Here is a 13,725-nt window from a genome sequence, read left to right as displayed (position 1 = left end):
CCCAGCCGACCACGAAGGGCCATATCAGGGCGGTGCTGCTGTGACATATAACGTGCGCCACACACAAGACAGAAGTCGCAGCACAGACTTCATGTCTCACCCAGTCACATTATTCTGACACCGGACCAACCAGTCCTAGCACTAACCCCATGATGCCAGACGCCAGGCGGAGCAGCCACTAGATTGCCAATTTTAAAGTCATAGGTATGACCCGGCCGGGGTTCGAACCCACGACCTCCCGATCACGGGGCGGACGCCTTACCACTAGGCCAACCGTGCCGGTTTTAAACATGATCAACCGGTGTCAGCAGCCACTCGTTATTTCTTTTAAAGTTAGTATTAATTTTTACTTTTTTTTGACAGCCGGGGGGGGGGGGGGGGGGGGGGGGGTCCGGAATCCCTGTAACCCCCCCCCTAATCCGCCCCTGCACTCATACACATTCAATTCCCACACCACACATGAATATGTAGTACTTGCACAATTTCACATTTCCAGAGCTAAATCTTTTAAACATATTTTCTTAAAAACTATTGGGTGGATTGAAATTAAAGTACATATATGTGTGATGGTAGAGTCTATAATCCTGACTAAAGGTCAGTGTAGGAATCATGAAGGTGAGTGAAGGAATATACACTCATACACATTCAACTACCACACCCTCACTCACACACATGAATATATACTTGCACAATTTCACATTTCCAGAGCTAAATCTTTTAAACCCATTTTCTCAAAAACTATTGGGTGGATTGAAATTAAAGTACATGTATGTGTGATGGTAGAGTCTATAATAACAAAATCCCCAACGAACATGACTTTGATCGACTTTGACATGAGGATCAAGTGACCCAAACTGGCACGTCTCCCCGCCATAGTTCCTGAATTTAACCCATTGTTGATAAGTTTACAGGCGCTAAAATAAATCCAAGCTTAATGCAAAGAAGCGACAATTAGAATCTATGCCAAGCGTGTCCACGTTGCTGGGATGAAAAACACATTTCTAGTTTCGGTTTTGGCTACACGCAGACTCGATCAGACTCGAGCCAGTCGAGGTCACACTGAGCGAGTGACAGCCGGACGTGGCAATGTCGACAATGTCAATGATCTCAATCAAACTCAAAGATCTTGAACAAATTTCAAGATCTTTGCCTACATTCAGAACAGTCATAGAGCAACATAGACAGGGCCGGACTAGGGGGGGAGGGGGGTTTACAGGGGTTGCGCAACCCCCACCCCCCCCCCTCCCCCGGCTTAAGCATGTACCTCACAAACGCTTTTTTTTGTGGGGGAGGGAGGGGGTGGGGGGGTTGCATCTGGATCATCATGAAATCCGAGGAGAAATCGCACCTCTCACCCCCTTTCGAAAGACATTTTTCTTCAATGATTTTTGTGATGAAAAGTATGAGTCCTTACAATCTCAATTCTTCTTCATTGCCTATACAGCTTGCTGTCGAATTTACCTTTTTCGTTCAAGGAGAGGCTTCCTTTCCCTCCTGAAACATCAAAAAACGTTCAGCTTCAAGTTCGCCCCTTGCAACCCCCACCAAAAGGCTTTGCCCCCTGGACCCCCATTTGTAACCCACGTACTGACCTAGTCCGGCCCTGAATAGATCAACATACCTTGACATTTCGTCTTCGGAAAGACGGACCCGTAGCCTGACCATTCCATTATCGCCGCCTGCTTTGGTCTGGTTTGAATCCACAAAATATAACAGAAGTTCGATGACAGTACCGCTGCACGCCATTTTTGATCTTCGAATTCGAATTTGACTGAATGCACTCAAAAGGCTTTAGCACGAAGCCCTTCCATTGGATGAAGTTTGGCAGACTTTTGCAATTCGCTTTCTGATTGGATCTCTTTTTTGTGTGTGATTGGTTCTCTTAAAGGGAAGCAATCGCTGTCAAAATCATATTTCTGAATGTGTTGTTGCTTCCCTTCAATCAGGATTGGCTCCTTGACGAATAGAGGATCATAGAGTGATACAGCTGTGAAAAATGTACGTTGAAAATAAAATGCTTTGCAATAATGCCCATCACGATCACGAAAACAAATGACGATCACGATCACGAGACTTGATTTTTTTGTCATCACGGATCACGGGCAAAGTCCCATCACGATCACAGAAATGGAAATTTCGGCAATCACGGTCACAGAAAGGTCAAAAAACGCCAATCACGATCACGATTTTAAACCCTTTGGGGCCCTCAAGACAACTAAAGACGGCTAAAGACAGCTAAAGACAACTAAAGACGGCTAAAGACAGCTAAAGACAACTTATGAATTATTTCAGAATTTGTGTGTAGCTATTTTTTTAAATGTTTTCCCACCCCTCGATCGTTCTTATTCATCGTAATACCAAGATGGGCAATCCAGGGAACTACATCCGGCTCTGTCCACAGGAGATGGCCAAAGTCAAAGAAGGTTTGAAGACAAAGAGGCCTGCTGAAGTGTACAGGGATGCTGATGCATTAAATGGGCCAAGAAATAAACAGCAAGTCTACAATGCCAGTTGCCGACTGAACAAGGAATCGTTGCCAGCACTAAGACAGCATAGTACCAATTTTGCAGACCAAGTGAGTGCCGTAGAAGGTATGCAGGACAATATGCCATTCATTCGTCGAGTCATCAAGCTGCCTTCCAAGCCCCCCACTATCATCTGTTATACATTAGACGTAGTTTCAGATATGGTTCGCTTCTGTGGCCCCGCACTCTCCTGCCAGTCAACAGTATCGGGGGTTGATAAGACGTTCACTGAATTTGGGACCGCTACATGTGACCCCGACGGTCTTCAAAAACCTAAGTGTCACAAAACGATCTGACGGCGATCATCCCATATTTCCAGGCTCGACCTTCATCCATGGATCAAGTGACACGGAAATGTACAATGAGTTTTTCCGTCACCTTGCAGGCCTTTTCCCAGCCTCTGCCACGCCTGTTATAGGAAGCGACGAGGAAGGCGCCATCCGCCGAGCTGCCCAGCAAGCATTCCCGCGTAGCCTGAGACTTGTGTGTACAAAACACGTAAAGGACAACTTCAACAACTTCCTCAAGGACCAAGGTATGAGAAAACAAGAACGCAAGGCGTTGAAGGGAGAAGTATTTGGAGACGATGGGATTTTGAAGAACAGCCGTTCTACACAAGAAATAAACGACGGTTTGAGACATCTGGCTGCCAGATACCCTCCAAACAGGACCGCTCCAAACCCCATCAAGAAAAGACTGGAAAAACTCACTCATCTTTTGGAGGACAACTTCCGAGCTTTGGACAAACCAGGGCTGCTGATGCAACATGCCCTTTGGACGAACAATGACTCAGAATCGTTCAACCACGTTTTGAAACAAGAAACGTCCTGGAAATCCTGTCAGCTTCCGAGGTTGGTCTCCATACTGCACGATGTTGTAGTTGAGAAGTACCGCGAAGTCGAGAGGTGTTTCCTTGGTCTGGGAGAATACCAGCTTGCAGAGGAGTACAAGACTTTCAACTTGAGACGGGATGACTGGTTGAGCAAATCAGCTGCCCAGAGGTTAAAACACTTCAAACGCTTCATGTCAACAAGCACGAATCCAGGGCGGGTGACGTCAACGGACGGGAAAACAACGGCACGTGCTCCTGCGCACAAGGGTCGCAAGCCAGGCCAAAGAAAACGGCCACGAGCCGACCGCACCACGCGACGAGAAGAAGAAGAAGAAGAAGAAGAAGAAGAAGAAGTGTGTGTGTGTGTGTGTGTGTGTGTGTGTGTGTGTGATGAGCTTTTCAGTGGCAGTATGACTCGAAAATGAGCTGTTTGGTTATCGTGGGGTGAATCTGATTACATTTGCTTGAAGTTGAATACCGTACTTTCGGGACTATAACTTATAAGGCGCGTTTTTGGGTTTTTTCATCGTTAATCGTGTTGAATCGTGTAAAAAACGATTTTTTTCGAATTTTTTTTTTAACTGGGGGTGCGCCGTATATAGAAAGGTGCGCCCTATAGTCCCGAAAGTACAGTAAATTATAATGTTGCTTCAGTTGATATTGTTCGTCATCAAACTGCATCGCTATTATTTGAAACATTTTTAGACATTGTTTTTTATCATGTCTGTCGACTCTGAATTCGATTAAAAAAAAGCTTGTTTTAGTTGTCTTTAGCCGTCTTTAGTTGTCTTTAGCTGTCTTTAGTTGTCTTTAGCTGTCTTTAGTTGTCTTTAGCCGTCAGTTTATGTGCGCGCCTTCGTGAGCGAGGCTGGTACTACATATTGTTCATACGAAATGACAAACACAGGTTACAAGCGATAACGCGCAAAAGTACTGGTTTATTATTTTACATCTGACACTAAGGTATCAGTAATGTATAGATATATAGTTACAGTACCACGTAATGCGATAAAAAACTTATGAACAGAAAGAAAAAGAAAACAAATTATTAGACATGGCAAAAGGTATTAAAATGCATTAACAAGACACGAGAAGTAAATACAAGAAAAATAAACAATCACAAGACAGGCGAAGACAAACAGACACGAAAGTTACAATTACCAAACACTCGTTGGTTAGTCCTTCAACAACAATAAAGAGTTACGTTCTGTACGTTCAACAACAATAAAGAATTACGTTCCGTACGTTCAACAATACCATAAGCACTAAGAATACTCAAGAAACTTAGCATACATACGTTTAAAACCAAAATGGCTACTTTCAGAAAAATACAAAAACGTTGACTCATCAGGCCAGGAATACAAAGCAAACTGTCATACCAAAAAAGTCTAACGACAACGTTCCTGCGTTAATCAAAGTCACAAACAAGATATTTACTCATCCACTTTCCCTCAATAACGTTACAAGAAATAAGCCCGTTTACAAACGATCACCACAGACCGCAAGCTTCTTTTACCTAAATTCTTTTAACGTAAGGCTGAAAAAGTCGGAGAAAACGTTTCACTTCGAACTTCGTTAACCACAGAAAACACAAGTTATCATTATAAACATTAGCGACTTTCTAGCGTCTACAAAACATTGCTGTACGTTCACAACACTAGAACAGTTGAACACACAATAAAGAAACACTACAACAAGTCAGACTTTCAACTCACGTTATACATAAACAACTCACAAAGTCATTACAAAATGGCGACCAAAACACAACACAAACAAGTAACAACAAAATTACCTTATGCGCTGTGTGGGTTGACCAGCAGTACCAAAAACGTGTTGCCTCACAAACGAAGGGCACAAAACGATTCACACTTGAGAAACAACTGTCTCCAAGAACATTACGTTGACGTTAAAACATAAGAAACACTCCGTTGGTTCACTTAATAACCTTCATACGTTTACATCAAAACCAAACGCTTCCTAAAACCCTCAGATCGACTGACGAGACAGGAGTCAAGCAGCGGTATTTATGGAAACAAAAACCTAACATGGAATAGTTATTCAAAAGTCAAAGGTCACCGGATTGACCAACCAACAACATTCCTAAGACAGAATCGGGTGAAACTACTATTTTACAACCAATCAGTAACCGATCACGCACTCCGTGCATGCCCAAAACTTAAAACGGTATATTTAACAGAAAGAAGACCAAGGAACTAGCTGACATCACAAAGCTAAAAACACGTGAGTCACACGTATTCTAAAACTTGCAACGCAGATTCGCAGGGCTCACCTCAAAATCAAAACACGGAAAAGAGCACGTGAATCTCACGGTGTTCTAGAACTAAACGACGCAGTTTGTGACACTCCGACCAAAACCAGGTCACAACAACTGAACAAGGAGCACGTGAATCTCACGTAAAAATATTAACGCTCCACAAAACGGGTCACAACAAGGTGCCACAATAAAAACACGGTTTACTTCTTTTTACATCGTGCAATGGCTTGAGCAAACGTAATTACAACAAAAGTAGGTGACTGCATGCCACATCGGCATGCACACTCCCACCGGAAATTATATTAATATAATTTACTTCAAAAAACCTTTGTACAAACACATTCCTTATATCAAAAGAAGAATAACGCAGATTTAGACATTTCAAATTTGCAACTCAAAATCATTGTGTTGCAAAACATTTACACAACAATATTACGGTTCAATCATTTTCAATGTTTCAACACATCTCGTTTCAACTAAATGCCGTTAGTCATTACTCGACGGCATAAAAAAAACCGCACCACTTAAGCCATAAATGTCCGTTACATCATCTGGTATAAAAACAAACCGCAACAATCTACAACTGTCAAATTGGAAAAACACTCCAAAGTTCAATGTTCTTTCAGTTCGCTTACACAGCTTTGTCTTTGTGATTTTCACAATCTACTAACAGTCATTTTGTGAATCGGTCGCTCTAATATGCGACTATCACCAGTGGGACGGCCGTGATTGTCTAGAGCCTTTGTTCCAACATGCACTTTCACTCGTCTGACCAGTCCATCAGATCCAGGCATCACCTCGATTACACGAGCCATGCACCACTCTGATCTGCACAAGTTCTGGTCATGCAAGACAACAATGCGTAGGGCGTTGATGAAGGAATCACTTGACATGTCATCCAGGGTTTCAATGTGGATTGCCCTAGAGGCAAAACACGTCACGATCAGTCCGTACAAGATTAATGTCATGAACTTGACGCAGTCATCACGGTACCCTTGTTTTTTCTGGCGTTTCAGGCCCTTCAGATGCTTGACTGCGGCACCTCTGTTGTCGGGGAGGGACGGTTTCTCTGGTCGAAATGGTAAGAGCATCTCGAAGTGACCAGCTTCGTTGACCTTCACGATCTTCTTGAACTTTACATCGTCCTGGGACATGGATCCTGAGTCACTTGCAAAGTCTCTTTCCATAACATGTAATGGGTCAGTACACGAGACTTCGTCCACCTGTACCTTGTAGACGTGAGCTACACGTTCTTCTTCCCTCGATCCTGGCTTGACGATGACGCGCATGGACGAGGCTATGCCATCAAAGGCGACGGAATGCGGTGCCTTGCCGACGATGCTCCAACCTAACTTAGTCTCTACTGCAAATGGCAGTCCTTGGACAACGTTTAGGGGCATGAGGGCTTCAGCGCAGTCGTAGCCGATGAGGAGGCCTGCTTCACAGTCAGGGTACAAGGGGGGCAGTTTTGGAGACAGGTGTTGGAGATGTGGGTAAGCTTTGACAGTCTCTGAGGTGGGGATATGAGTGGGGTCAACGGACAGGTAAGGTCGTGAGATGGCAGAAGGGAGCCTGACAAACTCACTGGAGGTAGGAGAGCGGACACGCAATCCAGAGTACTTCCTGCCGGAGACCACAGCATTGTCCTCAGTCAGTGTGGAGACCCTGAGTGTAGTCGGCTGCGATTTGGCTTTAACTTCTTCAGCCACTGACTGCACTACAAAAGTGGCGTTGGACATAGTGTCCAGTAGTGCGTACGTCAGCACTTCTACGTTGGGGTTAGAGTCACTGGAAACGAGAACGGGAACGATCATAGACGTGAAACCGATGCTGTTTTCCTCGCTGGCCTTAAGAGCAGACACCGTAGGGGTCGACGATGACAGTGGCTCTTGAACGTCAGCAGCAGAGGTACGGTAATTGTTCTTGTGTTCACTCGCCCCTTTGTTTTCACTCATACTGTTCTGATATTTGAAATTGTCATCGTGAAGACAAGTGGGGTGAGCCTTCTTGCACTTCTTGCACGTCTGTTTCTGCCTACATTGACGGCTCTGGTGATCCTTACTTCTGAGACATCCGTAGCAGATACGGTTCTTGAACAGAAAATCTCGTATCTCAACCAGAGGCTTCTCTATGAGTTCCTTACATGTCCCAGCGTCATGGTCCGGAAGTTGACAGTGCAGACATGCGGTGACATCCTCTGTCAGGGTTGACAGGTTCGTTGTGAACTTTCTTGGTGTCCCCGATGCACTTGTCAAGCCGAAAACAGGGTCGTTAGAAATGTCTGCTTCGAGGGTAATGAACGACACGAGTTCATGGAACAGAGGATACCTCTTCTTTTCAACCTTGGTTCGAGCAACTGTTCTAGACCATCTGTGACTCATCCAGTCTGGGAGCTTTCCGACGATCTTCCGTAGGTATTGGGCATCATCCAGGATGCTCAGTCCACCAACTTCCTGGGCAGCAACGGAACATTGCTGCAAGAAATCGGCCAGACTTCTGAGTCCCTTGGGATCCTTGCTTTTGACTGGGGTCCATTCGTCCAGCTTGGTCCGGAAAGCTTGCGAAACGACGTATGAGTTGCCGAACCGATTTTCCAGCACTTCCATGGCTCTCTCGTAGGCATCACCTTCTCTCAGCAGAAAGAAGCCGGTCACGGCCTCCCTTGCTTGACCTCCGATGTACCGTTGCAGATACAATAACTTCTCACTGCTGGTTATGTTCTGTCTCTCGATGAGAAACGCAAACGACGATCTCCAAATTGGATATTGGAGAGGGTCACCAACAAAAATGCACGGCTCCTGCATCGGCAAGCGGTTGATCATCAGAGCGTCTGATAGGGTTTTGGCGAGAGAGTCCATAGGAGTGTCCTGCTTTGCAGGAGTAGCAAGTGGACGTTGGTAGTACGCAGACGTGGGGGTACGAGGCAAATGGACGATCTGCATGACATTCCTTGTCAAAGTTCATGTACGCAGGGGGCCTTGCGTTTTCGTTTCCCCAGATAACTTTGGGGGTGGTCTGATGTGGGTCCAGGAATGTGGGCACGAAAGGCTCTGGTTTGGGATGTAGGTGGGTATCATAGGGGAAACAGGGTGGGGTAACTTGAAGACGTCTGTGGTCCATGCGTTGGTGACGTTCTTCTGGGAAGTAGGTGTGTCGTTCTTGCGTCTCATCACCTTCCCTTGTCTCTGGTAGGTGATAGGACCAACCTGTGTGGTCGAGATCAGGCGGGCGAGGGCCTGTGACGCTTGTCGTTGAGTGTCCAACGTTGTGCAGAGGCGGCTGACCAGTGTATGCACCGAGAGGGTGCTGCAGTGTGGTCAGCAGCGCTGTAGGCCGCATGGAGGATGTAGTTGCAGCCGTCGTGTAGTTGGGTGTGGAGGGCTCCCGATGGATGAAAGGAGCGCTCGTTCCGGCGTGATGGGGGGCGTTGACATCCTCTCTACGTTGAGGTCCGTACGCCTCGTAGGTGGCGTTGTTGGTAGTAGCGGCGCTTGTAGAGGCGCTGACTCCAACGACGAGGTCCACGACAGGTAACGCGTGCTGTCGTGGCTCAGTCGTTGTGGTCCCTGCGACGAAGTTGGTGACAGCAGCGTTGACGTTGACAGTCGAGATGTCATGGGTGCTGGCGGCTTGGCAGACAGGAACAGACGTGGCGTCCAAGGCTGGCTGGTGTGTCCCTTGGTCAGCAATGACGGCAGCACCTGTCCCTATTCCTATCGCTGTTTGCTCATTGTTTAGAGGAGGGGCTACAAGACTGTACAAGGGAACGAAAGGACGAGGGTGGAACCTAGTGTTCAACAAATCAACTGACGGTAGATCAGGGAGATCCTGCTGAACGGATTCACCTTGTTCCAATACTTGTAACATAGCTTGTTGTTCTCTTAAGCTAATTTTCAATTCGGTGGACTGAATTTGTCTCAAAGCCTTTTTCTGTTTAATATCTTCAAGAGCTGCTTCAGCTGCGTCCTCGGCCTGTCTAGCTGCTATTCTCTCAGCTTCCTTAGCCTGCCTAGCTGTGTCTTCGGCCTGCCTAGCTGCTGTTCTTTCAGCTTCCTTAGCCTGCCTAGCTGCTTCTTCGGCCTGCCTAGCTGCTGTTCTCTTAGCTTCCTTAGCCTGCCTAGCTGCTTCTTCGGCCTGCCTAGCTGCTTCTTTTTCAGCTTCCTTAGCCTGCCTAGCAGTTTCTTCGATCAGCCTAGCTGCACTTCTCTCAGCTTCCTCAGTCTGCCTAGCTGCTGTTCTCTCAGCTTCCTCAGTCTGCCTAGCTGCAGTTCTCTCAGCTTCCTCAGTCTGCCTAGCTGCAGTTCTCTCAGCTTCCTCAGTCTGCCTAGCTGCTGTTCTCTCAGCATATTGTTGTTGTAAGAGATCCAGTTCACTAAACTGAGCTTCCTTTATTGCGTCACCTTCCACTTTTATGGCCAGGGAAGCAGCCTCTAGTTTAAGAGCCAATTTAGTGTCTTCAGAGCTAACACTTTTAGAGCGGAGAGACTCGGCGCGAGAAGCTACTTGGCTACCTGATCTCCTGATACCTGACTTGTGGCTAGCTGACTTGTGGATGGCTGAAGTAATGCTAGCTACTTTATGAATGGCAGACTTAACACTGGCTGACTTGTGGGTGGATGACCCAACGCTAGGTGTAACACTGCTATGCCTGGAAGTAGGCTCCTTAGCCACCTGCACACTAGTCGTTTGTCTGTCAAGAGCTCGATCAATGTCAAACATAATGTTCTGAACTGTTCTCTGAACATCATCCCAACTTTCCTGAATGGTTTCACCGCTACCAATACTACGAAGACCTTTCTCTATGTCACCAAGATCCTTGTACATGCTCAAAACAATTTGTTTTTGACTGGTTAACGACTCTTGATTAGGAGTTTCTTGGTTAAGCTCTGTTACTACCTCACCGATTGCTCGTTCCAAGAATGTTCGTTGTCTTGCAAAGTTTCTAGTTTTGATCTCAATCTGGTACTCTCTACCTTTTTCAGTAGGCTTAATGTCACGCCTAGGCCTTTGAGAATGTTCATCTTCATCGCCGTTAATGTCATAACCTGAAGCTTCCAATGGTTTATCTGCTGGAATCTCTTCCATTACAATGTTCGCTTATTCAAAAGCACTAAAAACCTACATAAGGTTTATCTGTTTATAAAGTAAAATGAATCGATCTGAGGGTCGTTTGGGATAATACACAAAAGTCACAAAAGATGCGCCGGATATGGAGTAGGAAGATCTCTAACCGACAAGTTGATCTGTGTCAAACTATGGTTCACTAACACAGTGACAGGTAACAATAAAGTCTTTTGCTGGTTATCAACAGCTACGTTTACGTTCATTGAGCGTCAATAACAAAAGTTCTTTACATTCACTTGGCTGGACTTCAGCTAAAGTTCTGTACTAGGCATCAGCAGCTAAGTTGTTTACTTCAGCTAAAGTTCTTTCACTGGGCATCAGCAGCTAAGTTTTTTACTGTGCGCGCCTTCGTGAGCGAGGCTGGTACTACATATTGTTCATACGAAATGACAAACACAGGTTACAAGCGATAACGCGCAAAAGTACTGGTTTATTATTTTACATCTGACACTAAGGTATCAGTAATGTATAGATATATAGTTACAGTACCACGTAATGCGATAAAAAACTTATGAACAGAAAGAAAAAGAAAACAAATTATTAGACATGGCAAAAGGTATTAAAATGCATTAACAAGACACGAGAAGTAAATACAAGAAAAATAAACAATCACAAGACAGGCGAAGACAAACAGACACGAAAGTTACAATTACCAAACACTCGTTGGTTAGTCCTTCAACAACAATAAAGAGTTACGTTCTGTACGTTCAACAACAATAAAGAATTACGTTCCGTACGTTCAACAATACCATAAGCACTAAGAATACTCAAGAAACTTAGCATACATACGTTTAAAACCAAAATGGCTACTTTCAGAAAAATACAAAAACGTTGACTCATCAGGCCAGGAATACAAAGCAAACTGTCATACCAAAAAAGTCTAACGACAACGTTCCTGCGTTAATCAAAGTCACAAACAAGATATTTACTCATCCACTTTCCCTCAATAACGTTACAAGAAATAAGCCCGTTTACAAACGATCACCACAGACCGCAAGCTTCTTTTACCTAAATTCTTTTAACGTAAGGCTGAAAAAGTCGGAGAAAACGTTTCACTTCGAACTTCGTTAACCACAGAAAACACAAGTTATCATTATAAACATTAGCGACTTTCTAGCGTCTACAAAACATTGCTGTACGTTCACAACACTAGAACAGTTGAACACACAATAAAGAAACACTACAACAAGTCAGACTTTCAACTCACGTTATACATAAACAACTCACAAAGTCATTACAAAATGGCGACCAAAACACAACACAAACAAGTAACAACAAAATTACCTTATGCGCTGTGTGGGTTGACCAGCAGTACCAAAAACGTGTTGCCTCACAAACGAAGGGCACAAAACGATTCACACTTGAGAAACAACTGTCTCCAAGAACATTACGTTGACGTTAAAACATAAGAAACACTCCGTTGGTTCACTTAATAACCTTCATACGTTTACATCAAAACCAAACGCTTCCTAAAACCCTCAGATCGACTGACGAGACAGGAGTCAAGCAGCGGTATTTATGGAAACAAAAACCTAACATGGAATAGTTATTCAAAAGTCAAAGGTCACCGGATTGACCAACCAACAACATTCCTAAGACAGAATCGGGTGAAACTACTATTTTACAACCAATCAGTAACCGATCACGCACTCCGTGCATGCCCAAAACTTAAAACGGTATATTTAACAGAAAGAAGACCAAGGAACTAGCTGACATCACAAAGCTAAAAACACGTGAGTCACACGTATTCTAAAACTTGCAACGCAGATTCGCAGGGCTCACCTCAAAATCAAAACACGGAAAAGAGCACGTGAATCTCACGGTGTTCTAGAACTAAACGACGCAGTTTGTGACACTCCGACCAAAACCAGGTCACAACAACTGAACAAGGAGCACGTGAATCTCACGTAAAAATATTAACGCTCCACAAAACGGGTCACAACAAGGTGCCACAATAAAAACACGGTTTACTTCTTTTTACATCGTGCAATGGCTTGAGCAAACGTAATTACAACAAAAGTAGGTGACTGCATGCCACATCGGCATGCACAGTTTAGTTGTCTTTAGTTGTCTTTTCGCCCTTTATAGGTACCGCCGCTATCGGTATTCCAAGCTCTCGTAATCTCTCGCAAACTTCAGAGCATAGCAAAGCATGCGGTACAGCGATCTCGTGCGAGCTGCACAAGCCAAGGTTCGAAGTTCTCGCGATGTTCAAAGCATAACAAAGAGCGTGTCTCGCGAGAGCTGCTCAGATACCGAAAAGGTCTATTACTTCCCATGGCTTCCTCCACGACAGGGGAGATAAAGCAGGTCAACAAGCTTGTGCATGTCGAAATGGCGAGAGGATTGAGGCGGCTGCTTTCAAATGTTTCACTGCATTAAGCTTTAATTAATCAAGGAAAACGTTGCAAGGCAATCAGAACAAAATGACGAGCCCACGGGCGAGTAGCTCGGACTACCGAGTGTTGGAACTAGCCAAAGAACTGTCGGAAACTCGGGAGCGTCGAATGGCTCCTGCTCTGGTCAGACTGAAAGGCGAGTGTTGTTTTGGTTCCAGTGTTATGATTGACAGTACTGATCATGATGGCAGTCAGTATTTCTCGTCGTTAAGTTCTCATAAGAGCACAATAACATTAAAGTCTCAAACTACAGTCATGGAATTCACCCAGCTGAAAAAGTACCACACGATGTACTATAGTATACTATAGTAAACTATAGTAAATGTACCCTGTACTATAGTAAACTGCAGTAAATGTACCATGTACTATAGTATGTACCATATTGTACTATAGTACAAAGTACTTTGTACTATAGTACTGTGAAGTAAATGTACCATGTACTATAGTACTGTGTGGTACACTAGAGTACTTTGTACTTTGTACTATAGTACCGAGAGTACCCTGGTGAAGTACAAGTACCACAGCTGAAGTAAAAGTACTACGCTTACTGTAGTACTTTCAGGAGACTGC

At 44.7% G+C, this 13,725-nt stretch overlaps 1 protein-coding gene across 1 annotated transcript in view; it reads left to right on the top strand.

Moving 5' to 3' along the window:
* The first annotated feature begins 13,065 nt into the window (after window positions 1-13,065).
* Window positions 13,066-13,725, top strand: part of LOC138947691 (IQ calmodulin-binding motif-containing protein 1-like) — a 41,185-nt gene continuing 40,525 nt past the window's right edge. The window contains exon 1 of the mRNA XM_070319219.1: window positions 13,066-13,291. Within this exon, the coding sequence (XP_070175320.1) occupies window positions 13,183-13,291 (109 nt within the window). The 5' untranslated portion in view covers window positions 13,066-13,182. The remainder of the gene's footprint in view (window positions 13,292-13,725) is intronic.

This window comes from Littorina saxatilis, linkage group LG14 (genome assembly GCF_037325665.1).
Source record: "Littorina saxatilis isolate snail1 linkage group LG14, US_GU_Lsax_2.0, whole genome shotgun sequence".
NCBI lineage: Eukaryota > Metazoa > Mollusca > Gastropoda > Littorinimorpha > Littorinidae > Littorina > Littorina saxatilis.
Note: the sequence above shows the minus strand (reverse complement) of the source record. Positions and strands in the feature narration are given on the sequence as shown.